The sequence below is a fragment of the Solenopsis invicta genome, chromosome 6 (genome assembly GCF_016802725.1).
Source record: "Solenopsis invicta isolate M01_SB chromosome 6, UNIL_Sinv_3.0, whole genome shotgun sequence".
Lineage (NCBI taxonomy): Eukaryota > Metazoa > Arthropoda > Insecta > Hymenoptera > Formicidae > Solenopsis > Solenopsis invicta.
The window spans coordinates 21376388-21393343 of record NC_052669.1 but is presented as its reverse complement, the minus strand read 5'-3'; the positions used below and the strand labels follow the sequence as shown (position 1 = coordinate 21393343).

Below are 16956 nucleotides of genomic sequence, written 5' to 3'. Positions count from 1 at the left end.
AATATATAAGTTCCAATTTCTTAGAAATAAAAATAAACGAAACAATAAGATAGCGTGAGAATTTTCCTCTAATGTAATCCGTTATCAATTAACATATATAACTTTTTTACATAATAGATTGCAGATTCCCCTATTAGAAATGGGGAATCCATTAACCGCGAATACAAAACTGCGTTACTCAGAATTAATTGAAAACGGAGCTCGATTTCGTTCCCAGTATATCCGCAAGTAACCGGAAAATAAACGGAGAATTATCTTTGACGATAATACGTCCTTGTCGTTAATCATAAGCACAAACACTGATATTCGTGATGGGCGCCTGATCTTCACTTTGCGATAGTAGTTCGTTATTCCCAAATGCGTCATCATAATGATGGCTGATATACATGAATGAGCTGCTTGATTCTTGAATTTATTTTCAGCTAACAGCTTTCTAATCTTTAAATCAAATTGTAAATTTGTGTCAAGTGGTCCATGAAAGATTCAAGGTGAGTTTCAATAATCGGGGAATTCCCATGATGTGACCGAGGCAAACTTGTATTACGAAGTGAACGACATTTCCACCTTAAACATGCTTGTCTTTTTCTGTCACACAATACAGTTTAATGTAACAAAATATGTATTTTTAATAAAATAATGTTTTATTTAATGGTATATTATTTCTGTGAAATAGATATAAATAATAAATTAAAATACTAAATATAAAAAAACGTTTTACTCTGTTTATTAATACTATTAGCACAAAAAACCTCTATGTATTTTGTTGTATATCAATGAATATTAATTAGGCGTATTACGACTATCATAAAATAATTTTATACTTTAGATAAATTAATTTCTATACTATCTTTAAATTACAAATTCAATTATTAAACATAAATTTTCAAAAATTATGTCTACTAATTTAAATGTTACTCATCAATTGATTTATATTTTTAAATTTTAAAGTATTAACTTTTTTAACCACAAAAGTTTTTATTAGAAATCACGCTAATAATTATTTTTATTATAGATAAGACAATAAAAATCAATAAATTTTTACATCCAAGAAACACTTTAATTAGTGATGGAATTAGTAATTTAACGCTGTGAAAAATACATGACACAAAAAAGCAATGATTCCGGGAGGGAGATCAACTTCATACAATGAATGAATCAAGATCGAATGAATAGAATGCCAATATTACGGAATAAAGTAGCACGATGAATGCAAAACGAGAAACCTTCGAGTATTTCTAATGACTCACCTGTTACAGTGCAGCTCAGCCGAGCAACGAAATTTGGTATCAGTCAGGAAAAACCAACCATTTGCCTTACGTGATTTAACTGCGATATCACCGGTACTTACTATACTTGACGATACAACAGATAATGACGTAACTCATGTATTCCCGTGGGTAGCAGACCATTAATCATCCATTGTTTAGATCTAAACTGTTACTAATGTCATCGCCATTTACAGAAATTATGTATAAAGTAATATGATAAAATTTTTGATAAAAAAAACATTTTAAATATTTTAAAGAATCTTTTATTTTGAACTTTATTAAATTTCAAAAGTGTCTTAAACTTCTCTAGATTTTATAAGTTTTCTTTGGAAATTACAGAATAAAAAATTTAAAAAATTTTTAAACGTTTTAGAATTAATATTTCAAACTTAAAATATTCAGAAAAAAATACTATTTCTCACATTACATTTTAATAATTATTAAAAAAAATTAATTAAATAATCATTTTAATTTTCTTGAATAAAATTTACACAAAATACCAACCAAAAATAGCTTTGTAATAAACAATTTTATTCATTAAATCATATTATCATTAAATTTTTATTCCAATATTATCAAGTTTTTCAGCTCAATTGTTTTGTTGCATCAACTAAAACATTTGTATACTCATATCCAACAGATTTAGAGAATTATTTCAATCAAATTTCTTTTTATTTATTCAACTAAATGAGTTCCTGAGTATAATGTGTGATTACATCTTCTTCAATGCATCTTACCTTGTCAACCATTTGTATAATGTTTTGTTTTGTATGGCTTGTCTAAAATGCAACGATTATTCGCGCTTGTTTTGCGTAGATTAGCTCGCGTATGACGGGTTTGATTAGCGGCATAAAATCACTGATATTGCGCGCAATGTCGAGGTCGACGTCAATCTTCATTTTTCAGTATTATTATTTATTACTTCTTTCTAAGCTTCTCCACGATATTACATCACGAGAGTGTGGAGCTTGTTTAATGTTTATTTGACAATCCGTCCGTTATCTCTCCGACAATACGGAAATATGCTTTCTGCATCTTTTATGATCGTTTGAACAACGTTTTCGTCATTAATTAATAGAGATATCAAATATTAAAATTTAACGTTTTAAACCTTCGCAGATTCGGCGGATATTAAAGATGCTAGTGATTCTTCGATTTCGAATTATTCGATAAAAACAAAAGAAATTAACTCATCTCCTTAAAAAAAGTTATTGATAAGATTTATCGGCCAAAGGCCGTGTCAATCGTACAGTAATAAACAAAAGTTAAGCTAGTACCATCAACGATCTAATCGGGCTAAGTTGTTTTTTGCTATTTGTAACTTCTATTTCAATATGCAATCTAAATAAAAAATTATTTTTGTCGTAATAAATATAAAAATTCATAACAAATCCATATTTAAAAGAACGATTTGGAGAAGAAATTATACATGTTTAGTGCAATCACAAGATATATTTTACGGCAAACTTTTTAAAAACAATGACGAGGAGATCAAAAATGAGCGAAAAGAAAAGAATCTCAACAAAGTTTTAACCGATACAGAAAGTAGACAATTCAAGTAGAAATATTAAAATTTGAAATTGACCATGTATAAAATTTTAGATTTTAAGAACATGTCTATGCATTTTGATAAATCAGAAAAAACGAAAATAATAAATGGAAAAGAGAAACACAAAATTTTTATTTAATACTTTATTTTGTAGACAGAACAAGTACAGAGGTAAACGTAATACTTGATCTGGATTGAAACTTTACACAAACCACTTACCAACTATAAATAAAATCTTTTTAGAAGTAGGAAACTTAAGATTGTCAAATCTTTTAACAATTGTTTAATTAAAAACCACAGCGCAATCATCATATACATATGTTAACATGGCGGTCATAGAAAAGTACTCAAAAAGGTTTTTTGTCATGAAACTTATCTCAAATCTATTAATACTGTAATTAATTCTTTCCAGTAGACCATGTAAAAAAAAAAACAATGTACCTCTTAAAATGGATTACAAAATAATTTTACGCTACGTGAATTCTGTTCTTATATTGGCAAAAAATTACGGAATCATATATTCACCTCTCACATAAAAAAAATTATATTCTCGCGTACCATAATAATATTATTGTCGTTTTCTTTGTCTATCTGAAAATATAAGATCGGGTTTTCCTCTATGTAAAGCGATCCTAGCTAATTCATTCGAAAATAGTTGTCTAACATACGTAGAATATATGTATATATATATGTGATCGCTACGTTAGCGTAATCGTAATCATTAGTTGACGCATTTGCGAAAAATTGACTTTTCCAGCCTTTCTGCATTTGTCGGCACATTTATAGCTCAATAACAACAGTATGGCGGTATACTCGGAGTACCCGCTCATACACCGAGAAATAGTTACATAATTGCACTCGGAATTGGCATTGTCCATTTAACTATTTATCTATGGAAACAACATGTATATATTTCTATGCATTATAGTAGATGATATTAGATGCGGAGGAGAATAGATTATAGTAATTCTCACGTCAATACCTAATTCGTTTCAATGTCACTGACATAAAAATTATCTACGCAGATTATCTCTTCTCCAAACGATAGATAAAATCAGTCAATACGAAGGATAAACATAACTGATTTTTAATATAGACTTAGTTCTTTTTATAAATTAATAACGTAGAAGAAAAGTGAGTCGTTGTTTGTGAAATGCAACATTAAGATATTAAGACATTACGTTAGTGATATTTTTTTTATAAGGTTTCTCTCGCAGTGGACGCTTGCGAAATAGTAGATATTCCTCTCCAAGACGGATATACATACATTTCATATCTTCGAAGAATCTCTAAAACTCTACGGAAAAAACATTCAGAAAGATATGTTTAACACGCGATTCACGCGATTTGTTACGAAGAATTTCAACGAGATAACATCTGTATTTCCCGATTAGCTCGTTATCCATGTATTTATGCGCCATTGTACAAATATGAATTACTATTTTCACAATTAAATAGAGGAATAACAAGCGCCACCGTGTCGAGACAATATATCGAATATTGTCAGTACCTTGAATAAAAAAAATTACCATTTTTATATTATTTAAACTAAATAGTCTTAATTACAGAAAAAGAAAGAAAAATTAGAACAAAAACGGAAATATTAAACAGAATGTCTGTTATAAACTTATTTATTCATTTTATACCAGTTACGTTTATTCAGATTTTTCAATTTATATGAATTCTTTCTTTCAAACAAAAGAATTTTTTTTATATTAACATTTTCTGCTGTCTTGTCGCGCAAAATGCGTTATTATCAAACAAATTAATGCAAAAATGTATTCCCGAAATATTTATCTTATTTTCTCGTTTTAAGGCTAACTTTTAAGAAATAAGATAATTTATTCTTATGTCCCGTCACATCTCATATAAAATAATAAGTAACATAATCAGAAACTTTGAAAAAAAAACTCATATACTCAAAATTATTATATACACTACCAACCATTTTAGAAACGCCCTCGATTTTCTCGAATTTTACAAAAAGTATCCCTGGAAAAAAAATTATAAAAAAATTTTTGAAAATGTAATTTAAAAATAATACAGCTTTGATTATAGCTCTTCCTACGAGATTTTGTATCAAAATTACATGAAATTAATAAAAAATATTTTTTCAATATTTTTTTACTTTGAAACACTGTAGTTTGATAACAATTCATAGGATAAAAATTAAGAATAAAATATTTTTAAAGTAAAAGAGTTTAAAACCTGAAAAATTTTAAATTAAAAAAAAATTGGTGCAATAATTTCTCACAATAAAATCGAACTTTTTGTATAAAAACTCATTTCTTGTCAAATGTTTTATAACTTTGAAACTAGAAAAGAAAGAAAAAAGAATGTAATAATGTATTTGATTCACGTTGAATACATTTTTTTAAACTTCTTTTATACTTAACTTTTGATAGGTGCGAAAATTTTGAATGTTTCCAAACTTTTAACTGGTAGTATAATATGTTATCCTTTGTTATCCCATATGTTAAATAATGGCATAAAAAAATATTTTGTCAAACTTGAAGACTGAACAAAAAATACTTTAAACATTTAAGAATCGGACACTTGGTTTGTACTTTTTTCGATATGTAAATTGGAATTTTCTATCGCATTTACATTCAAAATATGAAAAAATATAAGTGTATCTTAAAAAAAAGTATAGGCAATAATCGATAGTAGAAGATGCAAGGTATAAGTAAAATATAAATTAATGAAGTAATGAAACGAGCTTCATTACGGTTTTTCAATACTAAACTAAAATCATGGAAAAAAGACGTACATAACATTAATCACAGTTATTCTTTTAATATAAAGTGTTGTTGCTCAATGTCGACAATGAGATAACTACATCGCGCGTAAGCGGAACGAGATCACGCGTTCAAAAAAAAAAAAAAAAGATAAAATTATTGTTCTCCGTTATTGTCCGTTTGTGACTCATGTAAATTCTTTCATATTAAAGAATTATCACTAATTGTATATAATTATTACATAATACAAATAATTATGGAATAATTTTATATCGTGTCATATGTGTCGTGTGTGTGTGTGTGTGTGTGTGTGTGTGTGTGTGTGTACTCTATTCAAATATAATATAATATTGAAAAATACTCTCATTAAATAGAATACAAATTTTTTAAAACATTTTTGCGACCTTGTTCTACTATTACGATCGATACGTTATCTCCCTTCTTCCTCTCATCAGCTTTCATATAAGTCCTCGTTCCCATCCTGCCCACGACTCACTCCAGTTTTACGTAAATTCGTCATTGCCTATTGTTCACGAGTGCACCGCCGTTTCCGGCGGTTTGCGACACGTGTCGTTATCGTCATCGATACATTCGTTCTGCTTATTCTCTAACTCGGTCTTACGGACAAGATCGTAATTGTTCAAGTACTCCACCACCTGCATATGCCCGAAAGTCTCAGCTTCGTCGACTGGTCGTTTACCCCATCTAAAAATATGATATCTCTTTAAATTCAACTGATGTGAGAAAGATAATTCTTTGTCAAAGCCATCACATGCAATTTTCTTTTATCTAGTCTACTAGGATCATTAATTAAAAAATATTAAGACCTATGGAATAAAAATAGAGAATTATAAAAGTTATTACTTCTAAAAATAATTTTTTTTTAATTATAAAAAAAGAAAGAAACACAAAAAAGAATTAAGCAATTCAGTAAACATTAACTTTAAATATATTAAATAATTTATAAATAAAAAGAAAAAAGTACAAGTATATAATTTTCTTTATTCTATATAAACAAATCAAAAAATATGCTTTAATACGATCTTAATAAATCAATTGTTTGTAATCTTGAAAAATTCGTTAACAGAGTACTAAATTGTTAAAATAATTTTGCAACTTGATCTTGAGACGTTGCTCAAGTCGTACCTGTCCTTGGGATCATGTGGAACTCCGCAATGCTCGATCAAAAACTCGACGCAATCTAGATGGCCTTCGCTGGCGGCCAAGTGCAACGCTGTTCTGCCGTCGTAATCCGACAATGTCATGTCCATCCCACTCAATCGGTGTCTGAAATTACAAATGTTCGATAACGATCAAAACTAAGATAATTACAATCTTCTAATACTGCTTCACCTCCGCTAAACTTCATCGTTGATACTTTGCGCAATACTCTCTCAACTACAGAAACATTATTTGATATTAAAAATACTTGCAATCCAAGTCCGCGCGCATGAATCTTTATTAAACAGGTTTTTAAAAGAGTATTTCACCTTCTCATCGCTGTGACGTCACCACTGGCAGCGCTGAACAAAAGATTAACAATCGAGAGGCCTTTCGTTTCGTATTTGTGCCGTCTAGGATCTCTCTTGTTTGTCGCATGCTTTAGATTATCATACCTATAATCAGTGTGAAATATGTTGAATTAGTAGCAACACGAGAAAAACAAGACAAAGAAATAGAATTGAGTTCTGTAATCTCGATCGTATAACGTCTGCAACCGATGCCATAAATTACAAGGAACAAAAACTAAAATAAATTTAAAAATAGTATTCCATGATAATGAAAACACCTGTACGATATATTCAAATTTTAAATCATGCCAAGTACTTAATTAAAAAAAAAAAAAAACGATTTAAAAAACTAGAAATCATTTTTTATATTTGTTGGCAAGTTTTCGTTGTTCTTTTTTAGGTAAACAATTTGATGTTTTCGATTAATTATATCTTCACCTGTGAAAGTTAAATTCGCGCACGAGTTCTTCGCAGAATTGCACACCGCGACAGGAATTACCAAGCGGATCTAAAGGTGGGGACCACGTGCAAATTCCCATGACATTTGGAATTACCACGAGAAGGCTTCCCGACACACCGGATTTTGCCGGTATGCCAACCTAAAACGAAACAACGTTCTTCAATACATTAATTTCTATTTAGTTTTACATCAATTAGTGGCAACAGATAAACTATCTGTACTAAATTGCAAGTTATGTTGATATATCAATAAAACAAACAGGTAATTATTATACTAAATTATAATAAATAAGAAAATATGATTGCCAGTTATGGATTCCAGAAATATATATGTGCATTTTAATTTTATAATTAATTGTAAATTTAATTTTACAATTCTTTTGAAGGAAAAGAGTTCTGATTGGCATCATTGCCACATTTCTGAAATAAAGTAACTTTTTTAAATTTTATAAGTTTTGTTCTGAAATTATAAAGTGTCAAATCTTACAATATTTCAAAAATCACATATACAAGGAATTCTAAATAAGCTATAACACCTTGTTAACATTTCTAAAGTGTTCTAATTCATAAAAAATCTAAAAAATTTTCTAAAACGTTATAAAACTGTATAATTTTAAAAAAATTATGTAAAGAGAAATAAAAAAAAATGCTTATCAGTAAATGTTCTTTGAACAATATAATATTTACATTTCTGCAAATATTATTCGGTATACTTTTATCTTTATTAACTCACTTTGAACGCGAATTGTCCACTATAGTCGTACATGCCGCAGCTGTGCATTAGACTCAAAACATCACGAACGCTATCTGGTTTTAGAACCTTCTCCTCGGTAATCGGACATATACCACCGTTTGCTAGGGTAGCTGCCATTACAGACATCGTCTCGCAATTCGCTTCCATGGCGCAGCACTTGCCAATAAAAATAAAAATCATTGTCAGAGCATTGCGTACGCACGAGTCGTTGCCGAAATAGAAATAGATATAGAGGTGATTATTCTGGTACTTCACTAGACACGTGAAATTGAAAGATATACCACAAATTGTACTAAAATACATTAAAATGCCGCGCTTAAAAAAAACTTGGGTTTCTGTAAAAAAAAATATCGAATATGTTGTTATATTCTATATTTGTAAAATTTTTTTAATCTCAATTTTTATTTGTAATAATTAAAAAAAAGCAATATTTTTTATTTAGATCGTTTTAATAAAATTACATAAAGAAAAAATATTTACCTGAAAATAAAAATCCATAACTTCCTGCAGATTTGTCTTGTCCGGATAACATTTGTGCTCTCTCATATAAAATCCTAAAGCGTAATTTCGATCGGCCGCCTCTCGCTCCGACAGGAAGACGGCGTTGTTAAATCCAAGATTTTCACCACCGGCCAATTTTTTGAAACAATTCATTGCGAAGTCAAATTTCTCTGCCAGGCCCATTTCCGGCTTGACTAACGTTTTCAGAAGCGAGCAAATTAATATCGCGCCGGCATTGATCATCGGATTGTGTGGCTTCTCTATAAAGATATTCACGTGCATCAGAAATTGTAATGAAGCAAAAGAAAAAACATTAAAGTCCGATTATTACTTCTACACTTGTTGATTTTTTCCTATATAACTTTTAATCCAATTTACAATAATTTAATTATTAAATTTCTAAATTATCTTCTTCACTATTATTCATCATTGCATTTATTAAATAATTATGAAATAACGCTTACTACTATAATCGAGCACGAGCTCGTTGAAATTTCTACCGGACGGCTCTTGACCAACGTATTGATGCACCATTTCCTGACCCAGCCTGTCCAAGGCTATCGCATAGGTCAAAGGTTTGCTGCAGCTTTGAAGGGTGAACGGTATTGAGGTATCTCCGATGCTGAATCGCTGGCCGTCGATAGTGCATACGGATACGCCCCAATATTCCGGATTCATCTTGGCTAACTGCGGTATATAAGAAGCGACCTTGCCCTCGGTGTTCGTTTTGCATTTCCAATAAAAGTCCTCGATGTGCTTTGTAAAACCTGACCAGTCGGGAATTATGAACTGATGCCTGAACGCTCGCGAGATCAGAACAATATTGGGATTTATAATCCTGAAAAAAGAAGAAGCGTCACATTAAAAACGATATTTACTGAAGATACTTATATATTAAGCTTTTTTTCTTTATTATTAGATTATATCTGAAATTTAGAAAAATGTATTAGTTAAATTGAAATTTGCAAATATTTAAACATTATAATATACATAAAAAATTAAAGTTAACATATAAAAAGCATATCCAGAGGTATTAAAATAATTTTACGTTCAAGTGTAAATTTGATATTTAATATAATAGATATTATACAATAAAATATATTAAATACCGTACTAATATTTAAACGATGATATAACGTAACATTTAATCTAATGTTTTATATTAAATATAAAATACTTGAACTGTGAATGAAAACCACTTAATAATATTTTTTTTCTTTAATTCTATTTAATTTATTTGTGATTTTAAGAAAATTTGTTAAATCTGAAGAAACATACATTTCTCTCTGTAATATATTTGAGTTATTGTTTGACGTTATAAGCTCACCTTCTGAATTGTTCTCTATCTAACTTTTGTGTTTCGTGTGATATAGCCTTAGTACGATCGCAATTATTAACGTGCTCTTTCTTAAGATTGTCTATAAATTCTTGAAGTCGAGGATCAGTCTTTCGTAATCCGGTTATCCTTAAAGCCTTAACAAATTAATAGAAATATTAATTTTTATTGTTTCAGATTTATTTCACGAACATTGTTTCCTATGAAGAAATTCATTATTTTATCACACATACAGCTAAAAACTCTCCCACTGATACGAGACCAGTCTCCTCCTTCTTGAACATGTCAAATAAAACATCTTCGGCGTTTGTTGCTTGATCTTGATCTCGAGTGCTGTAAAAAAAATGTTAAAAATATAATTATTAAATAGTAATAAAAATAATGCGTTTACAAAGAATTTAGTTATATAATCAACAGATATTTTTCTCACAACTAACTTTCTTCTATATTTTTACTAATAAGTAAAACCATGTACATAAAATAAGATATTATTATCGTATAAGTCATTCTACAATAACTTAAAAACTATAAAATAAATGTATTTTATCTTCCATTTATAATCACCGTTTGTTTTAAATATAAAATTCAGCATGCATTGAAATAAACAAAATGACGGAATTGATTATTTCAATGAGCAATAAATGAAAAATTTGACATGAAATCATTACATCTAATGACACGATCAACCAAGTGGCACAGAATATTAAATGGTATGCTGTTAATGAGTTATTCATAACACGCCATGCATTAATGTAGCGCATAGTACTCACTACATATAGTGGCTGTCATGAATGAAGCTGTATTCGCTGTAACGAAACGCAAAACAAGCATTAGTGATGACAATAATAATTGTTAATGCGATTGTTACCTAAGAAAGCGCGCCAACATCCGAGTGGACCGATCATTTTTCTTCTCCACCCAGATCGAACACGCAATTTTCGATTTAATCGCGTAATCTTCGGTAATATTAGCCAACTGGAGATTGGAGTTTTCTTTGCAATCGCCATCGATTGACTCGATGTAAGGCATAGTGATTGTCGCACTTCAAAAAACCTTTTGTTCAAATTTCGTGAATTGTTTTATATTATTAAAATCCAACAAACATATTATTTGTATGTCTCGCGGGTATTACAAACTTTTACGTCGCGTCAAATTACACATTTTTATTTAGTTTTTTTTATTCAAGTTTTATTTATTACTTCTATTTATTAGATTTAGATAAATAGTGTTTTTCTATTAAATCAATTAAATCAGATATCGACAAATATTTTGATTCGCCGCGCACCACAAAACACGATTAGGCTTTTTCACATTACACAATTCAAAAAAGTTAGTAAGTGTAATTGACTTTTTGGATAAAATGTGAGGAACGTTTCGCTCACTGGCTGCAAGAACACTCCGTCGCAGTAACAACCGGAGTTTTTATAATACCTTAGAAGGAAAAAAAAACAAGTTTTTAACCTTCCTTACCCCCCACAAAGATGACAAAAATACGTCTTAAAATAGTATCGCCATTTACGTCAGATTGGAACAGATGACATCTTGGGTGCGAGGAGTTACATACAATTTGCATTCGAGAACGAACAATTGCAACAAACAGAAACCGGTAACAAATAATTGCTTAGTACATTAGAGTTGATTAGAGATGGAGCAGGAAGCTCTGAGTAAAGCAAAGATGAGCTTAAGAGATCAGCTGGTCGATAGACAGAAAATTTAACACGAGATTTAAATATATAACGAGAATGGCTATACCGGTCGAAAGCAGATCTTAGTGCTCAATAATAATTTTCTAAGTAAATTTACAAATATTTACAAAATTCTCCCAAATTGCGCGTCGCATGCTTGCCGAACTTCAAACATGGCTCTCAAAAAAAAAACTCAGAAATGTAATATCACAAAATTAAACTATTAATTAATTTAATAATTTTGATGCTTACAAATACCTCGACGATTTCCCACTCATCCACCCTCCCTCTTCCTCTATCACGAAAACTCTAAATTTAAGTTTGGTATTTATTATAGGTGCAAATTTGACAGAAAAACTAATGACATCGAATTAATTTACACATTTAAAATATATATTTTCATCAAGCTACGAAATTCTAATTGATTCTAGCAAATATCGGATAACAGCATTAATTAAAGATTAAGAATAAAATAATCTCTTAAGTATAAAATCTTACCGGAACATTCTTAACGGCAGTTGTTTAAAATCACCGATCGTGTCGCAGTAATGACCACTGAATTCGAAATCATCCATCGCTCTGATTTGGAAAAACTCCGAGTAGAAGAAATCAGGGAATAATATTATCACAAAAAGTTTACCATTTTAAGAATATTTTGCAATTTATAACATATATTTCACGAGCCCAAGAAATCCCTCCGGTCCAGTTTAGCGACAGACTGCATCACGATCTAAGAGATCGTATGTTGCTGAACGCTTTTAAATGATAGAACGAAATAACGATGCTCGACCTAATCAATTGCGATGGTCAATTGCGATGCACGATATCGTATCAATAAACTTATTGCACGACAATCACTATGCTTCCTATGGAAAACGACTACTACTCTTTAAATCTGAATCAATAAGATCTTACTGATTTACAGTGTTATACTTATAATATAACAATGACTATTGACTGTTTTTCAATAATTTTGATTAAGAAAAGGGTATTTTTGTTGATCCGAATCAATGTACTATCACTGATACAGTTATAAATACATTAAAAAAAGTACTAATTAATTTAAAGATATTTTAATTTTAAAGAGTTTAGATTTGAAACACTAACAATAAGATCCGTTTATGTAGACTTACTTTATATTTCTAGTTGTAAAAGTTAGAACTAGACAAACTAGAGTAAAACGCGATTAAAGTTATTAAAAAAATTATTTTCAAACTTTTTAGTGTTATAAATTTGAGCACAGTTTAAAACTATACATGTTAAAGAATTTACAAAACAAAGACAGAAGTAAAACATTTTAATGCTTTAAAATTAAATATGTTCCTTTCTTGAGTGTCTGTTACTAAAATCAGACAATTCCCAGTCTTTCAGTGAATAATACATTGATTCCGATTTAGACAATAGATGTATCTTGGTATGAGTTTGTAGTTTGTCATAATTACTCATTCATTCGCGTTCAAATTACATTTTAATGTTATATTACTTATGTATCTACAAGCGACCGTGTGGTACGCGATTAAAGGAATACATTGAAAGAAATTCTTATTCTATATATTTGTATGAAAAATTATTATTTAATTAATATTATAATTATTATTACTGCAAAAATGGTTTATAAAAATATTTTTCAGTCTAATGATACTTCTTTACACTTTTTGTTCAATTCTTAACTTTATAAGGATGTTTCTTACCGTGTCTGAGGATGTTCTAAATTTGCTGCAGATCCGAAAGTAGCATTTAGATACTTTGCTATTCCGAGTCTTGTGGACGGTAGTACAGTAGCACGTTTCTGTAAAATCGTAGATATTCTGTTTGGTAACAATTAAAAAAAAAAATTGTAACTATTTTCATTGTATAAAATTAAATAATGAATTTTTTTAATAATATTAAAATATTAAACAAAATCAAACGCTCAAAAATTTTCAAAAAATTTGTCACTACATTTGAAAAAAAATGTGTTCAATAAAGTAAATGTTATTTTAAGCATTATAATATTTAATAATATTATAACCTTTCTTATAAACAAACTGATCGTTATAAATTTTTCTCATTTTATGTATGAGAAAGCATTATTTCACACAAAACTGAAATAAAAATTTAAGTTATTAAAAAAATTTTAAGTATAATTTATGAAAAAAGAAATAATACATATTATATAAAACTTTTCTTTTTTTTATATTAATTTTAAAAGATATTTAAAATTTTGAGGTTGATATAAAAATTTTTATTTACATTTTAACAATTATCTCAATTTTTTTAAATAATCGAAAATTATATTAATCTTCTATAATAGAGCAAAAAATGGTATTATGAACCGTGTAAATATTATGATCACTCATATTATCTTCATTATTAGACGACGAATTCCAGTAATTGTAGAATCATTTGTTTAGTATCCTGCTGTTATGTAGTAGCGCTAATATGCCAATACACAATAGCCGACATTTGTTATAAGGCATTTTTACTTCCAAATATTTCGAAACTTTTCTTAGGTAGATATCAACATTTAATTACACGTACTTCCCCATTCTTTTTAAATTTGAGTGTATTATTACACGAATATATGTTTCTTTAACTTTCTATTTGACTATACGCATTTAGAATTATGCAAAGTTAAACAATAACATAATATTTTGCCAATCTTAGCTCCGTAAGTGTACTATTGTCTCAACTGGCTTAACATAGCTTTATTTTCGAAGTTTTTTCATCGAAGTAATTGTTCGATAAGTTGATTGTAATTTTACTAATCTTTAGTTTACATTACATGTATTATAGATTTTCAGTACTGCAGTATAGTTTATTATATAGTCTTTGAACAAATGCAAAAGTCTTATATGTACATACGTTTGCACATATTCTGTAATATTCTCTTTTTATTTTGTATAAATAGATATATAATTTTATAACAAAACACTGTGTTTTTAATTAAAATAATTCTTTTAATTTATTTATGCGTTGTTTTTCAACTCATTGTGCAGTGTAGCTACATTTTTAAAAAATGACGTTCAATATAATAAATATGTTAGAACATTGAATTCTAACATATTTATGCCTAAAATCTATTAAAGAATAGTTCGATGAATGTAATCATTAAGTTTTCGATTTATTAAAATATTGATTTTTATTGGTTATCCATTAATATGTTATACAATAACAATATTGTATAAACTGTCAATGTATTGTATAACCGTAATACAACCTTCTCTTCTAAATATCAAGGATTGATACACAACACATATGTAATTTGTTAACATTAATTAAACAATTCCAAACGTGCAAATAATTGCTAAATATATGACCCAATTTATAATAAAAAAAATTACGCTCTTAATTTAATACTGTTATTTTCCTTAAACAAATTTGGATTTTACAATGAAATTGTCCATATATTAAAATACATGTATCGCTAGAAGATTATACAGCAGTTTCTCCTTATTATTAAAAAAAATTATTTGAAACAGTTCCTGATTTATAAGCTTTTTGAGATGGTCGCGTAGAGGGATTGTGCTGGTTGCTAGGCAGCTCTGTATTGATCCTGCTATGAATCAACATTATAGTACTCTGAGCGGAAGCCTACCACGTGTACTTTAATTCAGATCAGTAGGATTACGTTTAGGCTTTTCGTATAGGCGTAATGAAAATTGAAAGTCTGACTAGATTAAAGAGCGAGATTCATCTCTGAAAGGTTACTCTCACCGCACACGTCTTATTACGTAATCGATACATGACTATAAACCTCTCATATCTTGCGCATACGACAGTGATAAAAATGTTTCATTAATAATAAAGTGTATCTTAACAATCCCGGTAGGTAAATAAATAAATAACAGTTGTTTATAATTTTCAAGACATACTTATTAAATTGTTAAGCACATAATTTAAATTAAATATTTATAATATATTAACCAATATAATATGTTAGTTAAAAATATGATAAAACGACCAACTAAATATAATTGTAGTACATATTAATTATATTACTCTCAATAATTAAAGGCGATTTATCGAGAACGAGCTATTAACCGCAATAGTCTAATTCGAGCATCTCGTTGGCATAACAGACGTATGCGAGCTGCATGTCAAAGTATTTTTGTCACCGATATAGGCCATTGCCGCCGCCCACGTGGTTGCAATCGACGAGAATCAGTAGCCTTTCTCTTTGACATACCTTAAGGGCGCACATATGAATTACAACATAATGAATAGATCTAACGTAGCTTAATGAATGCGTTAAAGTCGAGTTTTAGATACATCCCCATTGTTGCGTAACACTTCCATAAACGCCATGTTTAATATTTATCTCCTATTGCCGTTTGTGCAACTATTTTGGAACACTCGCGAATTCCCGTTGTTCTGACGACTCACCTTTAGACCTTTCCTATTTTTTTTACGTGAAATATCTTACCTTGCCAGTGGTGTGCAATCTTCTGAGTCCGTTCGCCCCGATTCTCACGAGCTTCAGCATTTTTGCACCTTGCATCACTTCCCTCAATATCAAAATCTTCCTCACTGACAATTCCCTACAATTTATTAGGATAACACCAATTTAAAGCGATCGCAGTTATTTCATAATAATTCGAAAAATTGTAAACAAAAAGGCGAAAAGAAATAATCGAACTGCCCCGTTTGACAGCAAGACGTTTCAATTTGCAGTCTGGATCTCGCACGTGAAATAATAGCCAAATAAATTCTGCTTTTCGAGAGCTCAAATTTTCTAATCGATATCGCAAACGAGTAGACGACATCCACCACTTCGCACTTTAAAACGCAAGATGCTCACTTGTTTCTACACTATTCGATCCATACTTCGAGTATACAAATTTCTCGAGTCAAAGATCTAATCGCTTAATAAACTCTCGTTCGCGAATTGATTAGCCGTCGCACTTTTGCCTGCGACAACGACGTCGCCGGCGAAAGACGACCCTCGGCGTCCCGGCGGCCAGCCTCTACTGCCCCTGACTGCTCCGAGGGTCGTGGAGAAGGCAAGGAAGGCCGGCCGGCGGGACATGCGCGATTTAGGGTTGATACAAAATTTTGCGACAGCTGACGCAGAATATGTCATTAGTATGTTGATCGATGTACAATGAGAATTATCCGGGAAACAAAATGTTATCTTGAAAAAATCGGCTTGCCTGAGAACACTTGAGAAATAATT

General features: G+C 29.8%; 1 protein-coding gene across 4 annotated transcripts; it reads right to left on the bottom strand.

Moving 5' to 3' along the window:
• Nucleotides 1-2945: 2945 nt before the first annotated feature.
• LOC105203803 (glutaminase liver isoform, mitochondrial) lies at nt 2946-16766 on the bottom strand. 4 transcript variants are annotated; one of them, XM_039450457.1, is made up of 13 exons: nt 16582-16766; nt 16207-16321; nt 13493-13590; nt 12300-12380; nt 10350-10449; nt 10108-10253; nt 9245-9618; nt 8760-9040; nt 8259-8435; nt 7505-7665; nt 7046-7171; nt 6702-6842; nt 2946-6260 (listed from the first exon to the last, which is right to left on the bottom strand). In XM_039450457.1, exons 2-13 carry the CDS (start codon nt 16279-16281, stop codon nt 6086-6088), a joined length of 1935 nt encoding a protein of 644 aa, XP_039306391.1. In that variant the 5' UTR covers nt 16282-16321; nt 16582-16766; the 3' UTR covers nt 2946-6085. The 4 variants fall into 4 exon arrangements, with proteins under 4 accessions (XP_039306391.1, XP_011171015.1, XP_011171016.1 ...); XM_011172713.3 differs by lacking the exon at nt 12300-12380 and adding an exon at nt 10887-10922 and having other exon boundaries at nt 16582-16765; XM_011172714.3 differs by lacking the exon at nt 12300-12380 and having other exon boundaries at nt 16207-16765.
• Between the last annotated feature and the right edge of the window lie 190 nt (nt 16767-16956).

Bases quoted from the DNA above. Each gene is read 5' to 3' on its own strand.
- LOC105203803 (XM_039450457.1), bottom strand. From the start codon at position 16,281: ATGCAAGGTGCAAAAATGCTGAAGCTCGTGAGAATCGGGGCGAACGGA. The intron at 12,381-13,492 runs GTAAGAAACATC...TTTCCAAATCAG, and splicing joins TTAGAACATCCTCAGACACG to AGCGATGGATGATTTCGAAT. The intron at 8,436-8,759 runs GTAAATATTTTT...TTTATTGGCAAG, and splicing joins TTATGGATTTTTATTTTCAG to TGCTGCGCCATGGAAGCGAA.